Genomic DNA, 17,023 nt, shown 5'->3' with positions numbered 1-17,023 from the left:
GCAGCCCTTTACCTGCATTTGCTCAAGCCACGTGGCCTTCTTTCCTTCTATTATAATCACCTGCTCACATCTGATTCCTTTGACCAACTTGGTAAGATCAGAAGCAAGGTCTTACCCCCTCTCTGTGCAACCCTGGCAAGTCTGGTATTCCACTGGGCTTGGTCTCCACCGGGTGTCTCTCTGAGCGAGCCTCTCTCAAAGAACATTACGGTCTTCAACAGGAGGGACACTCCTACAAACACTTGCCTCGCTTCCCGAATGACCCGAAGCCTCAAGAGCTCTATGACAAAACCCTAAGCTCTTTTCTAGATCTAGTCCCCGGGGCCTTTTACTCCCTTCCCCAGCTTCCCTGAGTGCTCTCTCCTAGTTCTTAGGTAGATCAGCTTAGCCTCTCCAGCCAAGACCTCTCTCCTTAGCCTTCTTCCGCCTCGCAGACTGGGATTTTCTTTATTAAGCGGGAAACTGGGAAGGCTTTCATGTGGTGATAAAGTTGGCCCCTCACACGTGTATCTACTACAAAATGCCTGCTTCTAGGAGCCTCAGAGAGTGCTCCTGAGTGAAGGAATGATCGAGACCACCAGCTCGCATGCATAATTAAGGCGAAACTTACTTCTCTTGCTTCCCAGTATCTCCTAGGCCAAGCTGTGGTAATTGGTTGCCTGGATTTGCTACAGTCTTTGAAGTGGCTCTTATACCTCTAGGCTGGTGTCCCTAGAGTCTCTAGATCTTTCAAAAATGTACTTAATATCACTTCACTCCCCTGCTTGCAATCCTCCAATGGTTTCCCTCCACGTTATAACCGAATTCCTGCCCCTCATGCTGTCTTGTAAAGCCCTTCGTGACCCCATGACCCGACCCCTGCCTCCCCCTGACATCCCATCCTGTGCCCTTTCCCCCTTTCTCGTCATGCTCCTGTGGCCTGGAATTCCTCCCATGCCGTGACACTGCTGTGTCCTCTGGCTGAGTGCTTTTCCTCATGATCTTGACAGGACCAACTCCTTCCTGTCCTTTAAAACTTCCCATACATGTCACCTCCTCTGAGGCCCCCCCATGGCCTCCTGGTCTGGAGCACCTTCCTCCAAACACCGTCTCATCCCCTTTCCTTATTTTCCTCATATTCCATTCAGCCTCTACTGCTGCATGACAAACTGGCCCCACACGATTTATTATTAACGAATCTCACAGTTCTGTGGGCCAGGAAACCCAACAGGGCATTACAGGTATGAGCTCCTCTGCTCTATGGGGTCTGGGGCCTCAGCTGAGGTGAGAGGGGAGGGGAGGGGAGGCTGGGAGCTGGAAAAGCTGGAGGCCGGCTGAGCTCACTTGCTCCTGCTCACACAGGCTCTCTCTCTCCACCTTTCTGTGGCAGCTTGGGCTTCCTTCCAGCATGGTGGCCTCACGATAATAGACCTCCTTATGTGGCAGCTCCGTCTCCCAAGAGACCAAGACAGAAGCTGCCAGTCCGCTCAGAAGGAACCATTTTGGGTCTCTTCCACCTTAAGGAGAAGACCCAGGTCAACTCAGATTCAGAGGGAGGGAACAGAGACCTGACCTCTCAAGGACTATAATGTCAAAGAATTCAAGGCCATCTCTAAATGTGCCAGAGCCACATTTTGGTGAAAAGACATTTTCTTATTAATTTCTTTGTTTACACGGGAAACTTGCTTGTTGAGCAAACAGTGGGTTTAAAACAAACTAGTTTTTTTCTGTCATCAAGGTTTCTAGATGAACCGTGTTCATTGTCCTTTTCCTGTCTCTTAATCGCATTTTGGGGAGACTTTCTAATGTTCCTGTCACTTTAATTTAGGAAAAGTCCAGCACCATCTAGGCTGGTCTGTCCAACCGAAGACCCACCCCTTTTCCTGGACTGGCCTGGACTGGGCCCAAGGGAGCAGAGTGGGCACAGTTTCCCCTTGTTCCCCGTCTTGTGTTCTCTATGGCTCCCTTTTGTTCCTTCGCACAGGGTCGAGGAGGAGTGGCTAGGGGAAAGGACTACTTAGCTGTGGCCATGTCTTCTCTGTCGTGAAGGCAGCTGTTGGATGGGCCTCTGGAGGCCAGCTCCGTTGTGGGGCAACAGTGCCAGGCCCCCACAGCACTGTTCCCCTCCCAGCTCTAGGTCCGCCAGCCCCACTCAGCGGTTGCTCCAACCCTCCACCCAGAGCCCACAGCCTCCTCACAGGTTTTCCTCTTGGGAGAAGGGGAGGGCTGCCTAGGGCTGTCCACCTTCCACCCTACACACCCTGACCCCAGGGAAGCTCCCGCTGGCTGCGCCTCTCTCCGTTCCATCCTGCTTCAGTTCTCCACTCCCCACAGCTGCAGTCCAGCTAGCACATGGGCTCATCGGCACAGCACATCCAGCCCTGGGGAGAGGAGGGGAAGGGCCAGCAACCCGGGTCTCTGCTAACCTCGCCTCTCCCCCTCTCCCTTCCCCCTCCCGGGGTTCTGCTTGTAAAGACTGAGGAAGGTGGTGGGGGGTGGTGTCTGGGGCTCATAAACACCAGCCATCTTGTGACAAATCCTGTAGGCAGAGGTGTCCCACCCCAAATTATTTCCCTCTGTTTTAGAGTGTGAGATGCTCAAGACACTTTTCCTTAGCCCTGAGTCCAGTCATCAGTCTGAGCAATGGAAAAGTCCACCCAGTATCCGGCAACATATGGTCATGGTCTGTCTCTCTCCTCAAATCTAAGATCCGTGGGAATGGGGCTTTGCGTGCTCTATTCCCCCACTGAGTCCGTGGTGCTGGGACGGTGTCAGGTGCAGTGACTTTTGCTCTGCAAACATATCATGAGCAAAGGAAGAGGGCCCTCTGAGACCCAAAGGACACCCAACACAGTCAAATGGGCCAGTCAGTTCCCTTCCTGCTCGTTCCTGCCATGAGGCTCCCAGCCACCCATGCTGATTTTCACTTTGGGCCTCCAGAAGCTTCTCTGGTCTCGGTTTAGCATCCTAGAGGGGTTGCTGATGTCCAAGTGAGCGGCCCTGGGAGGCTGAGGGCCTTGGACACGCTACAGGGGCTGGGCTGGGGTCCCCGGAGCCAAGCCAGAGGCCTGACCAAGGGGAAGGGGCGCTCTTCTCAGCTTTCGGTCTGTCAAAGGCAGTGGCTCAGGATGGCTGCAGCTGCAACATGGAGATGTAAGAGAGAAGTGCATTCTCCCGCAAACGTGTCCCCTGAGGCTGGCCCACACCTCCTCTGCGACCACGCCAGAAGCACATTCTGATGAGAGCGTCCCCTGTCTGGGGAGCCCGGGCCTCCGTGAACACACTGCCAAGGGCAGCTGCCTCGGCAGGGCTTCTCCACCCCACCCATCCCACCCCAGGGCGCCCCATCAGCCCTGGCTTCCCTCCAGACCCCAAAGCCAGCCCCTGCCCCCTGCGTCCCTGTGGGTTTGTCCTGAGCAGCCTCAGATGACAGAAATGGGGCATCCCCCCACCCTCACCACTCAGACAACATAGACCCACATGTGTGCCTGGCAGGTCACAGGCAGGTGGGAATGTGACAGTATGTGGTTTGGACTGAGAAAAGAGAACTTTCTCTCATGTCATGCCAAGGGGTTCAGGAGGAAGGCAGAGGAAGATGGGAGGTAAAAAGAAGAAATCAGGCATCTGCAGATCCATGCATTCAGCAGCCTGAGCAGGCTGGGGGGACGGCAGCTGGGACATCTCCTCCAAAGGCTGGGAGAAGCCCTGGAGCCCCCCTTCTTTCAGGGCCCCGGGGACCAGGCACTGGAGTTGAGTGTGGCCAGGGCCCGGGGCGGGGGGGGGGAGGGGAAGAGGAATGTGCTCTTGAATTTGAGGTTATTCAGGGCGGCTGGAGCCAGGGGCCCCCACTTTGAGGCCAAGACTACATCTTGGGAACACCTCAGCACGGGAGAAGCGGACCCCAGGTTTTTGCCTGAAGCAACTGGGAAGGTAGCACCGTGGGGTGCTGCAGGAGTGGCTAGGGCCACCGGGGGTGGGGGTGGGGGGTGGCCCTGAGCCCATCGTCCCTCTTCCTGTCCCACTTCCGCGTTCTGCTGCTGTGGTCCCCCGCTCCACAGACACACACCCCTGGAAAAGCTGTTTCCAGACTAGAATACTTTATTCAAGAGAATCTGGCTTGGCAGTCACACAGCCACTCAGGGGCAGCTGGCTCCACGGCCAGCCTAGGGCCCCCTCTTTGCCTGTGTCCCTGAGAGGGACGGTTGGGGGGACGCCATGACCGTAAAGAACAACATCCCAGCGCGAGCAGTGACAAGATGTAAGGAGAGACCTAGGGGACAAGCCGTGGCAGAGGCCCCCAGGCCATGGCCTGTCTCCGGAGCTGCTGCTGCTCTGGCCGCTGCCTGCCTCCCCCCAGAAGTCGGGGCTGCTTGTCCACGCGGAGCCCCAGGCCGGGCCCTGCCGCCGTCCCTGCTCTCTTTCCCGCTCCAAGGAAGCCCGCTGGGGCCTGGCCGGCCCCTCACCGGGCCTCAGGTCTTGTTTCTTCTCCAGCTGCAGCACACGTGGCTCCGGGGCTGCCTTCTTTCTCTCACGTTCTGTTTAAGGCACTGAATTCCTGAGGGTCCTGTCCCTCCCTGCCCCTCATCGCGGAGGGAGCAAGTCATTCAGCAGGGATACAACTGGCTAATAAATAGAGGCGTCAGCAGGGAGGGGACTGAGTGTGGCCGTAATAAATACAGGAGCCGGGCGGAGGCGACTCTCCTCCGAGGGGCCGGTTACCTCCGGGGAACAGTATGGCCGCACCTGCCAGAGACCAAACACAGAAAGCGGGTATCAGCACCCTGGGAGGGTGGGGGGCCCTCCTACGGGAGGGGGGCAAACCTGGAGGGAAAGTTTGGACAGGGAGCACAGGGAGATTTCAGCCTTCCTGGGTCTCTGCTTGCACCGGGGCCGAGAAGCTGGGAGTTACTTTGCACCAAGCACTTAGCCCGGTGCCCAGCCCGGTGCCCAGCCCGGTGCGAAGCACTTTTTCATTGCCCTTTAACAACTTCCTGTGAGGAAGGCCCTGTTGCCACTTCCCTTTCGAAGACAAAACAAAACAAAAATGAAAACAGAAACAAAAATCCGCAGACTAACTTAAGGCTCAGAGAGGTTAAGAAACTTGCTGGAAGTCACACAGCTACTCAGTGACAGAGCCAACTCTGAACCCAGTCTGGCTCCACACAATAATGCCTCTGGTTATTCTCAGACAGCAGTCCCCTAGCAGGGGGGACAGGCAACCCCTGATGTGCATGGAGGTTGTCTGAGGGGTGTGTGAGTACTGGTGGTGCTCAGAGACTGGGTTTTCAGCCTGCCCATATCCTCTGCCTGAAAGCCATCTGCATGAGAAGTACCCGAGGTCTGCTTTCCCATGGCCTTGCCCACAACTGTTCTGCTCCCTCTGGGAAGGAAAGGAGCATCTTGTCCCTTCCTAAACTGGGTCAGTCCTTTGCCCCAGGGTAAAAGTACTGGGGTGGGGATGGTGAACAAAAAGAGAACTTGAGATGTTGAGGTGAGTGTTAGGAAAGGAGAAAGGGCCTACAACGGGGCCACCAAGCCTTTTGCAAGTCAAATTGTTTCCGTCTTCCTCTTTCAACAAAATTGAAGAACAGTTTAACCGAATTGTCAGCTACTACGTCAAGAGGAGTGATTTTTGTGAGATCACCTTGAGGCTTTGGCAAATAACTTGGAAGGAGTTCAAATGACTGCGTAACATCTAGTCCCATTTATTTATGTGAGTGTGGTTTCTCAACCTTTCCATCTATTAAAAAATGAGAATGGAATTAATTCTGAATTCTGCCTCGGTCAGGAGGTAACATTCATTAATGGATTCATTAACTAATTAAAAAGAGGTAGCCACTGCCATCTCACTGAGATGCACTCCTGGTAACATTGATGATACTTCTGTGTTTTGCATTTATTAAAATAATGATGTATTTGTGCTGTTTTGATCAAGTGGTACTACTAATAATTATTGCAATGATTTATTCCAGGGGAGAACTTAATTTAGAGTTTTCTGTTCATAGGAAAATGAAAATCATTTCGATGTATATACCATTGTCATGGCCGATAAATAAGACAAGGCGCTACATCAAGGACTTTGAACATTAAAGCATATTAAGTTAGGCCACTCTGTGGGGGAAGTGGAAGGATATACAAGGCCAAGGGGAAAAGAAGCAATGTAAACACACGACCACTAAAGCAGAGTGTTCACATCTCATTTTTAAAGTGAAATGATGGGCAGGGGCGCCTGGGTGGCTCAGCTGGTTAAGCATCTGCCTTTGGCTTAGATCATGATCCCAGGGTCGTGGGATCGAGTCCCAAGCCCCACATCGGGCTCCTCACCCAGCAGGGAGCCTGCTTCTCCCTCTCCCTCTGCTGTTCCCCACACTTGTGTGCTCTCTCTATCAAGTAAATAAATTAAATCTTTTTGTGAAAAAAGTGAATGATGGTGACTATCAGGATAGCTGATCCTGTGGGGTAACCTGGAGGACATAAAATGACTTTGCTAAAATACTAACATCTATAACACACCAGAAACGATACCCTTTGCAACTATTTATAATTTTGGTGAAAAAGTTCAATGTCAACTTAAAAATAAGTGAGGGAGTACATGAGTTTTTAAAATTCCTTCAGGAGGGGCACCTGGGTGGCTCAGTGGGTTAAAACCTCTGCCTTCAGCTCAGGTCATGATCTCACGGTCCTGGGATGGAGCCCCGCATCGGGCTCTCTGCTCAGCGGGGAGCCTGCTTCCACCTCTCTCTCTCTCTCTCTCTCTCTCTCTGCCTGCCTCTCTGCCTACTTGTGATCACTGTCTGTTAAATAAATAAATAAATAATCTTAAAAAAAAAATTTCCTTCAGGAGATTTCCCAAATGAGGTGTTGGAGCACTGCTGTCCCGGAAGACAGAGCAATGAGACACTGTTGGTCCAGGGCTCTCTCACTGTTGGTCCGTGGGGTTGGGGGAACCCCACGTTGTCTACACTGCCAGCTTCTCCTTCCAGTCCATGCCTGGGCCCAAGGAACAAATGAGGGCCACACACTTTCAGGGGACCAAACTCCCCAGAATCCCTGTCTTGATGGAATGGGGTGGAAGTCTTGGAGGGGAGGGCTCATGGGGTAGGACATGGGTCAGCTCCAGTCCCATGGTATGAATGATTTCCTGGAGTCTGGCACTGGGAAGAGGCAGGCTCTAGCAGAACCACCATGTGAATTTCTGTGCAGGCAAAATACTTTTACTATTTTACTATTACTATACTTTTACTGTTTTACTATTTACTCTCACAGATTTGGGTCCCCCCAACCCCCACTCTAATCCTCTCCCAGCCACATGCAGGCCTGGGCTCCAGCCTGGGCCTCCAGGTGTGAAGCCAAGATGGGCAGGTAACGCTGAGAGGGAAAGAGGAAGCTAGTGGCCCCTCAAGGTCCCCTGTTTGGGTGGGAAGCAGAGGGCTGGCAAAAACACGGGCCTGGGAGCTGATGGGGGGTTGCACCTCCCCAGTGCCGCTAGGCTCCCCTCCTTCTACACACAGAGACAAACAGGGCTCAGAGCGATGACATGACTTGCTCAGGGCCATGAGGAGACGCGGGGCTAAGCCGGATCGAGGACCGAGGTCCCCTGATGCTTCCTGGGCCTAGGTTCTCTAGGAGATGCTGGCTCCCTGTTCTGCCGCAAGACTGCCCTGGGCCTTGCTTTTCCCCTTCCCAACCGCTGATCCCTGCCGGCAGGGCTGGGGCTCCCCTTTGGCCAGGCCTCCTTGCCATCCCTGCTCCCCGCCTCCGCACACTCACAGGCGGCAGTCTGTGGGTCTCTGCTTCTCTCTCTTCCTCTTCCCCCTGCCCTTGGGTCTCCTCCTGCAATAAGCCAAAAGCGTCAAGACCAAGTGGCTGGGGGGGCCCCCATGCTAGGACAGGGACTGGCAGGCCCGAGAATAGCCCAGAGCCCCGGCCAGGCCACTTACCTTTCTGGCTTCATCTTCTCCCACAGAGGCCTAGGAAAACAGACAGAGACCAGGGGAGAGTCAGGAAACCAAGAAGTGGGGCTTCCCGCCACCCCCACATCTCTCAGACCTCCAGAGCCTGGGTCCTGCAGTTAGTACTGGCGCCACTAGGGGGCAGGATGAGCCGGTGAGAGAGGGATGGGGAGAGGCCTCTGGGCTTCAGCTTCCACTCTAGGCTCTTGTGACCCCAGGAAGAGAGATAGGAATCTCCTCCTCGGGCCCCTTTCCACACCCTTCTGCACTCCTCAGCCTCTTGGTATCAAGCTGTGGACTCGTGAGTTTGTTCTCTTCTGACTTTCTCTGTTCACTTCCTTCCCTTGTACCTGCCCTTCCTCCCAGAGTGCATTGAGGGAGTTTCTGCAAGGACAGTGAATGAGGGGCAGGGCCCTGGACGGGAGGATGGCTGCCCCCAGCTGAGGCTCTGCCTGTCAGGGCACAACTGCCACCTCCACCCTGGGGACACATGCCACAGCAGGCAACAGCAGGGGGAGTGCAGGAGGTGTTGGAATGGAGGGAGGGGAGCCCGAGCCCCACAGTCACCAGGCATGGTCTGGCTCAGCCTGGCGGGGCTGTGGCTGGTGGCCCAGAAGTAAGAAGAAAGGTGTCCCTGTTGCCCAGACCTCTGGAAGGGGACAGGGCTTCAGTCTCCCCTGGGAACAGGGGTGGGGGTGTGGGCAGTGTGGTAACCGTCCACTTTGGCTCCACAGAATGCTGCCCTGGGCGATCTACCTCCCCTGGGAGCCAGCGCCGGGCCCTGCCTGAGCCAGTCGGGGCCTCTTGGACAGCCTGGTCACGTCTCTGCCATCTTGGGCCCATAGGAGACACTCTTGGGGCCTCAGTCTCCCCAGTCTGCCTGCCCCCAAAAAGTAGCTGTGAGGGCAAAGGTGACATAGAAGGTAAAGGTCATCGGTGGCACTGTGCCCGGGAGGGCTCACTACTCAACTATTGTTATGTGGCTAAGCCCTGGCCAGGACGGAAGGGAGGAAACGGACTGAAACAGGGCCTCCAACAGAGGTACAGAGAAGAGGGCCTGGAGCCTGGGCTTGGGTCCAAAAGGGGTGGCCAGAGCCCTGGGCAGTAGGCAGGGCAAGCCTAGGGCAGTGCTGGGGCTCCTGAAGAATGTGGTCATGGCCAGGCGAGGTAGCACGAGAAAGGGCAAGCTCAGGTGTTAGACGGGCGAGGGTTCACTTACTAGTCGTGGCAAATAATGTAACTGTTCCAAGCCTCAGTTTCCTCCTCTATAAAAGGGGACGACAACAGTACCTACTACCTCCCAGGGTTGTCACGAGAGGAGGGACCTTGTCTGCCTTGCTCATTACTGTATCCCAAGCATCTAGGACAGTGCCTGGCATACAGTAGGCAGTCAATAAATGTTTGTTGAATAACTGAGAAAACATTCAAGGGCCTAGTGTGGGGCTAGGCACAGAAGAGGTGCACATGAGAAATGGTGGTCCCCTCCACCTCCTGGCCCCCAGACAGGGCTCAGGACCTCCAGTCTGGCGCCTCCATCCATGGCTCAGGGATACCAGGAGAGTACCAGGTTGCAGCCCATCTCTCTCCTCCCGAGCCTGGTGGACGTGCCGGGCCTGCTGCTCCTGGTCACTCGTGTCGAGGTGCCCTGGGCAAAGGCAGCAAGACCGGTGCTGGGCAGAGTGTCCGCCAGGTGGAGGCATGACTTTAAAGAAAGCCCACGACTCCTACTTTCTGCTGCCTTTCTCCTGCTGAGCTCATCCCCCTCTGCCCCTCAGTCCAGTGTCCCCTTCCCCAGCGAACCAGCCGGACCCGGGACAATGTCTAGGCCAGCAATGTCTTTGCCCCACGCTTCTCTTCCAGGGCTGTGGCAGCTCCCTCCCATCTCAGGGAGCAGGACAGCGTGCCCCCTGCCCCTGCACGTCTAGGAGGGACCGAGGCTTCCATTGCCCCCACGGTGTCTCGGGCCGCTGTGCTCCAGCGGATGGGATCCCTTCCCCAGGCCAACCAGGCCAATGAGAGGGATAAAAGGGGGATAAAAAGCTGCCACTGGCCCCCAATTTCCTTGGCCTCCCTCAGCCACGAGGAAGGTGCAGGGGGGCTGGGCAGCCACTTGGCTGAGGCTGGCGAGTACGAAGGGCCTGTCCTAGCCGCTCCCGAGGACCTACCTGCACTCGCAGCGGATGTGCTGAGAGAATGTCAGCTCCACGTAGGAGGGCCGGGCCTTAGCTCGGATCTTCAGGACCTTCGGGGAGAGAAGGGTTGGATGCCTGGATTGGGGGGTGGCTGTGGGCTTGCAATATCCTCTCCACCCTCTCCTTACGAGGAGGGCCAGACTCCTTGCTTCCCACCAGCCTTTGCGTGACGTACTCTCGTTCTGCTCTGAGTGGGGGGCAAACAGCCCCGCACCTGTGTGTGGGTGGAGGGAGACCCTGGCCCTCCTCAGCCTTGTCTCGAGGGACTGAATGTTGAGGTAACAGAAGTTGCATTTATGAGGTGCCTTGCACAGGGCTGGGCCTCACTAGCAAGTGCTCAATAAACCAGTGTGTGTGTGTGTGTGTGTGTGTGTGTGTGTGTGTGTGTACATGAGCGTAAAGCTCAGAGTGCCAAATGCTCCCGGTGTACATAGGGACTTCCTGAATCTAAACACACTTCTCTTCCAAGCGCAACCAGATACCCTGAGATCTTGGGGTAGGACCAAGCTCGAGGCCCAGAGCGCTGGTAATGGAGGAAGCGAGTGGGCTCCAAGCTGGCACAGGGGTGGGTGGGGAGAGCTCGTGCCTGGGAGTCAGTTCCAGTTCCCACGACTGCGACCACGGCCCGCTCTCCTCCCTCCCGGGCGCCCACCTGCATGGTGACATTGACGGTCTCTATGGGCACACAGTGCAGGTTCTCGTCGCCGCAGCAGCCCGTGCAGCGCATCAGGGAGACGCAGGACGGGCTGAAGATGTACTCCACCTCGCTGGGGTACTCCGACACGATGTCCACCAGCTTCTCCAGTGCCCGGCAGTAGCTGCGGCCCCACACTTCCTGGAAGGGCACCACTACGAGGAGATACACACGGCAGGCCGGGTCAGGCCCAGCCCCCTTCCCTGCTCCCCGGCCCTGCAGGCTCTTCCAGGTTCAGCCTATGCTCCCTCCTCCAGGAAGCCCCCAGCCTCTGTGAGCTCCCTGGGCTCTGAATCCCTGACATGAGGCCTCTGGGGTGATGGCTGGACCCGCAGCCCATCTGCCAGACAGAAATCCTAGTGCGATGGGAGTTTCTCAGTGTCTGGGCTCTCTGCTCTGTTCTCAATGCAGGCAAGCACATCGGCTTCGGTGCCCTTGGAGCTTAGAGGAGCGTATCTTGGCAGCTCCTCATGTCCTCTGGGTCTTTCTCAGGCCCAATCGAGTGCTTTCTCGATCATGGGGAATTTGCAGAAAGCAGTCCGTTCTGCATGATTGGCTTGTAGAGCCCCACAGGGAGGGTTAGCCTTCCCCTTAGTCCTTATTTCCCGCCCCGCTCTGAGCCAGCTCCTCCACCTGGCAGCCAAGGCCACAGCCAACAATGTGCCCAGAACCTACTCTCTGCAACCATCAGACCAGCCCTCACACCATGGCCGGCTGCGTCACTGTAACTCCCACCTTGGGGGATATGCTCCACGTCCCCTTCGCGTTTCTAATCAAATAAAGCCCACCACCCAACCTCCTCTCTGAAGCCTTCTCCAGCTTCTCCAGTCTGACCAGATGCTCCTCCTTGGAGCAGAATTTGGCCACTAGGCCTTGCCCTGTCTCGGCCACTAGTAGATCTTATCTCCTTCACAACCAAGTCGAGGCTCTGTGTGAGGACAGGAAACACCTGGGAAACACAGGCTGAGTAATGACTGATTGGTTAGATGATGGTTCACTGAGAATTATCAGGGACATCCCCGACCCCTTCCAGGTCCTGGTGTGGTCATGACAAGGAGCCTGTGTGGGCTGATCTAGAATCTCTCAAAAGATTGCTGCTGCTCCTTCGGGGAAAGGCCTGGGGCCTGGTCCCTAAAAGAAGCTCAAAGGAAGTGAGCAGCTAGGGCTAGGAGACCTGGCTTCTAGTCCTGGCCCTGTCCAGGCTGTGTGACCTTGGGGAGGTCACTTAACCTTTCTGGGTGTATCAGTTTCCTCCCCCGGGGGAAAACAAAAAGGTTGGGGCTAGTTGGTTGCTAAGGTCTCCCTCGGCTCTGGCAGACGGTCTGGGATTCAGTGCGTGCAACCCAGCCCAGCCTTGAGACTGTGGGCAGAGAGACCTCTCCCACTCTGGGTCATCCTGCCCTATACCTGACAGTTATCCATAGTTGAGGGAGGAGGCTAGGACAGCTGGATCCTCTGGGGACCCCGCAGCCTCTGCCCTGGAGCTGTGGCCTCTCCCAACAGCCCCTCACTTCTTCCCTGTGGCCTTTCCTTGGAGGCAGAAGGGGCCAAAGTCCATTCCACTGAGCCTGCGAGGCCTGGTCTCAGGGTAATCTCAGAGGAAAAATAAACTTCAGCCCTAGCAGAGGCCTTCTGGAAAGGGCCGCAAGCTGGAGGAAAATACCCAAGAGGCCGTGTGTCCCTGTGGAGCTGGCCAAGGAGGCCACAGAGGCAATAAGCCATGCTTATCTGGGTGTCTGAAGCTCCACTCCGTCCTGTCTGCTTAGGGTATCCTAGGGGCTGGGCCTGGGGACAGGCAGAGGACCAGATGCCTCCCCTGATCCCACCTCTCCAGGCCACAGGGATACTCTCCCAGGACCCAAGGGGGAAACAAACCCCTCTCCCTGTAAGCAGCCATCATGCCCCAGGGAAGCTGGCCTGTGCGGTGTGAGGCCAGAGGACCGCCACCCTTGTGGAACTCCATGAGCACCTGTTTAGTCTGAAACCCATAAGCGCTCCATAACTCTGAGTGTTTAATCTCCGCCATGGACAACGTCAATAACAGCAGAGGAACAGCCAGTTGCCGAAGCGCCAGAGACAGCCCAGGCTCCTGTTCTGGGACCAGCCATGGTAGGGGGTGGGGGTCAGCAGCAGAGAAGGCACGACTCAACTCCCTCCCACTCTCCACATGGACCCCCACCCGGCTGGGCGGACAGGCCCATGGCCAGGTTAAGTAGAGCTGCCTGGGTTTGGAGGCAGAAGGGTTCTCCTTCCCTTACCCCACACCCCGCCATGCCCCAGAGCTCCGAAATCTGCCCCTTTCTGGGCCACATGGCCAGAGCGTGTGGGAAGTAGGAGGGCTCGAGGGCTAAGCAGGAGGCAGGCTGGGCCCAGTTTACCTGGCAGCCACCAGGAAAGAGGGCCGTTCACCCTTGGAGGCCACTGTCTGGGAGACAGTGGGAGAAGCAGAGGGGGGCCGTGTGAGGGGCTGGCTCCAGGAGCATGGGGACAGCCCCCAGATGGGGGCTGAGCCCCTCAGGAGAGAATCTTGCTCAGCGGCTCCTGAGAGCGCTTCCTCTGGCCCCAGACCTGCTCCGGAGGCAGAGGGGTAAGAGGAACTGGAGGCCGTGGCTCCTTCAGGCACCTGCCCAGGGCTGGACAGTCCCATGGGGCTGCTTGCAGGGCCTCAGACGGGCTCACTGAAACCTCTCGCCAGCTCCAGGGGGCCTGGGGCTATGCATGCTGACTTCACCACATACACTGAGTCGCGTCTGAGGCTTTAGGAGACCCCGAGGGCTCCTCTGAGCCTCAGGTCCCTCAAAATGTGGAGACTGTGAATGCCTTCCCAGTTCACAGCCTGCGGGCGGGCAGAATCACAGGAAATGCCCAATCCTAGTACCACGAAGAGTAAGAGTAAAAATCAATGTCCACGGCTGCAAAGTACAGAACATGCTGTCTCTTGTCTGGTGTTAGCAAGAGGGGATGGTATTTTCAGATTGTGGCGACTGGGCTCCAAAACTCACGGTACTGCCGCTGACCACAGTACAGCCTCCCTGACTGATGGGGGTGACAGGTGAGCTGCCCTAACGAACTGACACGTCTGAGCCTCCTCGCCCCTGTCCCTGGGAGATATGTACTCCTGTGTCTCCTCCACGGAGTCAGAGAAGCCCACTGTCTTAGAAAAAGAACGTTGGATATCATGTAATCTAATGTTCCCATTTTACAGATGAGGAAACGGTGGCTCAGACTTCTTCCGTAACTGTTGCCTGAAATACGCTAAAAAGCATCAAAGGGGCCACGGGGTGGAGATGGCTGCTGGGCCCATCCCCAAATCCCAAGAGCACGACACTGTGCCAGTCCCAGGGGGCACAGCAGGGAGAGGGAGAGAGTGTCCATGAAGTTCAGGGCTGCTACCTCCCCTACCTTCTCAGTGCCTGAGGGGCCCAGAAGCACAGCCAGGCCCACGAGAGGATGGCCACCAGGAGGGCTGTGCAGCAGAGGGAGGGTGTGCCCGCCCTCCGAGGCTATCACTAGTGTGCGTGCGCACGCCCCTACACGCTCCCTCTCCCACAGCACGATAGGAAGCCTCGGTAATGGTGTGTGGCTTTGCTGCACGTCCCAGAGAGGCAGGGAGGGAGGGGCGAGGCAGGGGGCCTGGCATGCGACTCCTGTCTTCTGCACGTCTGTCTCTTTGGCAAACGACACACCCTTTGAAGATTCCCTCTTGATGCAACCCAGGGTGGGGAGTGGAGGGGCCTGGGAGGGCACAGCTCATGTTCTGTCTGTTTGTAATCAATGGAAAGGTCTGGTCAGATCCCCGCAGCCCCACCAGGGCTGGGCCTCTAGGAAGGTCTCCTCATGCCTCCCTAGTCCTCTTGATTGCTGGCCGCCGCAACCAGCTCCTGGACCCCTAGTGCGGCCCCTGGCTCTCCCTGCCTGCGCTGCCCTCTGAGACCCTGCCTGCCTCCTTACATCATATTGGGAAAGGGCTCCGAGCCAACCGGACGAACCCCGGGTATACGGGCCCCAGCCTCACTCTCTGTGTGAGGGGTGATCCCGGCCCAGGAGTACACCTCGCTAGGCCTCTAGGTCCCAAAAGAAGGATCTCTCAGGTCCTGCCAACTTTGTCAGCTGGGATGTCAGCCGGCTTGCAGACTCTCCCGAACTTCCTATCAGCCTGTGCCCATCCTTGATGCCGATCCCTTCTTATCCCCTGCAGAGGACGGGGCGGAGCGGTCTCGGGGAGCTCGTGCACGCCCAGCCCAGTGTGCTTACCTTCCACCTCCGATGAGCCATTCCCAGCAGACAAGGCCCACTGCTGTGGACAGAAAGGGTCAAAGATGAGGGGGTCCACCTCGGGCCTCTACACTCCGTGGCCGAGTTGGCAAGAGCGCAGGGGCCCCTCTGAGCTCCTTGTCACCCGCTGCACACACTCTGCCCTGTCTCAGATCTGCCCCTTTCCGAATGCAACCAAAACTTCACTGGACCCTGGATGGATCTCACCCCTCTCTCTGGCCTCTGTTTCCTCAATTGGAAAGGGTGAGAGGCTAGAGGATTTGGGAGACCCTTTGCCTTCTGGGTCTCAAAGATCTTGCAGTCCTTCGGGGTCTCCCTTCTCCCCAGCCCCAGGCCAGCCCTGCTGGGCCCTATGCAGCAGCCTTGGCTGGGCGCCAGAGCCCGGGGTTGGGGGGTGGGGGGAGGTGATCAGCTGGTGGGAGCTGAGGGGCTGGAGCCGGTGGCGCCATGAGCTGGTGCTGCCGTAAGGTTACACCTCTGGCCAGCCCCGCAGCAGACAGGCAGTGGAAGGCAGTGAGGCTCTTCCGCCCTGCAGGGCTGCCCAGCCCACCCGCTCCTCGGTTGGAGCTGGAGACTCCTGGGGCAGCAGGACAGTGCAGTGGGAAGGGATCTCATTGGCTTTGTCAGGATTTCACTGCCCAAGCTGGCTCCCAGCCAGACTCACCCGGCTCCTGGGAAAAGGGCCCTGATCACTTCCCCAGGCCCTGCACGCAGGAACTCCGACTGCCCACCCAGGAAAGAGGGCACAGCAGGACCTCTTGTCTCACCCCCAGCCCCCCCAGGAGCCCTGGGTTCACCCAGAGCCCTGGTGGGGGCAGGGCCCAGCCTCCCCACCAGTGGCCTCTTCAGCTGGCTTCCCCTCCACCAGGCCAGGTCAGAGGTCCTGGGGGCGCCTGCCTGGTCATGGGGCCTCGACCCTGACCACAAGGCCAGGAACCCGCCTGGGATTAGTGGAAAGATGCTTTTAGCAAAGCCACCAGGGCTCCAGGGGCCAGAGAGGAAACCTCCCTCCTTCCCTGTGGCTTCCCTGCCCCCGCCAAGACAGACCCTGGAGCTGGAGTCTGGGACAGCCCAGACTGACCGAGGTCTCCTTGCAGAAGACGTGGTCCAGCCTGGCTCCTGGGAAGAGTGTGGGCATCCATGGAGATGCCACTCCCCCGAGTGGGTCTGTGATTTCAGAACCCCAGCCCCGAGGGCTGCTGGGGCTGGGAAGATTGGGGGGGGCAGGCTGGGGTTGGGATAGGTCTTACCTGGGGGGGCACAGCGGGCAGTGCCAGCCCAGCCAGGAGCTGCAGGAAGCAAGTGAACAGCCTCACGGCAGGCATCTTCTCAGACGTCCCAAGCCAGGAGGTTCCAAGGGAAAACCACCATGCTCGGCCCCCTGGGGGAGCCCCCGGCACAGGAGGAGAGGACCTCACTGCTGCCCCGAGGTCCCCGCAGGTGGCCCGAGCATCCTCTGGAAGCCCCAGGAGCCTGGAGCCCGCAGGTAGGGCTGGGGCCGGGGCACCTGATGCGGAGCGCCCGGCGGGGCGGGGCGGTGTAGGGCAGGCGGGTCCCTGGGGAGGGCCCGTCGGGCGCCCAGCGCGACCCCAGAGCCTCTCTTGGCCGGCCAGTGGAGACGCAGTCTCCTCGTACACTGCGGCTCCCTTCTGGGACTGCTGCCGGTTGGCGACCGGGTTTCAAGGGCCGTGAGTGGGGCGGGGCCGGAGACCCGCCCCGCCCACCGTCGACGAGGCCTGGGAGCGGCCGAGCGCCTCGCGGGGCTGGGGTGGCGGCGGCGGCGGCGGCGCGGACCCGAGCGCTCTCGGCCTGCAGCGGGAAGGGACGCCCCCCTCCCCCCAGCCGCGGCAGCTCTCGCCCCGCCGCCGCCGCCACCCCAGCCCGCAGCTGCCCCCGGGGCCGCTCGGAGCCTGGTGCCCCGCGGGGCGCCC

At 57.9% G+C, this 17,023-nt stretch overlaps 1 protein-coding gene across 3 annotated transcripts; it reads right to left on the bottom strand.

The window, feature by feature from the left end:
• Positions 1-4,065: 4,065 nt before the first annotated feature.
• Positions 4,066-16,725, bottom strand: LOC111148570 (placental growth factor). 3 transcript variants are annotated; one of them, XM_022505242.1, is made up of 7 exons: positions 16,343-16,725; positions 15,072-15,114; positions 10,776-10,972; positions 10,097-10,173; positions 7,920-7,949; positions 7,750-7,812; positions 4,066-4,722 (listed from the first exon to the last, which is right to left on the bottom strand). In XM_022505242.1, the coding sequence occupies exons 1-7, from the start codon at positions 16,415-16,417 to the stop codon at positions 4,695-4,697; spliced, it is 513 nt and encodes a 170-aa protein (XP_022360950.1). In that variant the 5' UTR covers positions 16,418-16,725; the 3' UTR covers positions 4,066-4,694. The 3 variants fall into 3 exon arrangements, with proteins under 3 accessions (XP_022360950.1, XP_022360951.1, XP_022360952.1); XM_022505243.1 differs by having other exon boundaries at positions 15,072-15,111; XM_022505244.1 differs by lacking the exon at positions 7,750-7,812.
• Between the last annotated feature and the right edge of the window lie 298 nt (positions 16,726-17,023).

This window comes from Enhydra lutris, unplaced genomic scaffold (assembly GCF_002288905.1).
Source record: "Enhydra lutris kenyoni isolate GAN:26980312 unplaced genomic scaffold, ASM228890v2 scaffoldscaffold20, whole genome shotgun sequence".
Classification (NCBI taxonomy): domain Eukaryota; kingdom Metazoa; phylum Chordata; class Mammalia; order Carnivora; family Mustelidae; genus Enhydra; species Enhydra lutris.
Note: the sequence above shows the minus strand (reverse complement) of the source record. Positions and strands in the feature narration are given on the sequence as shown.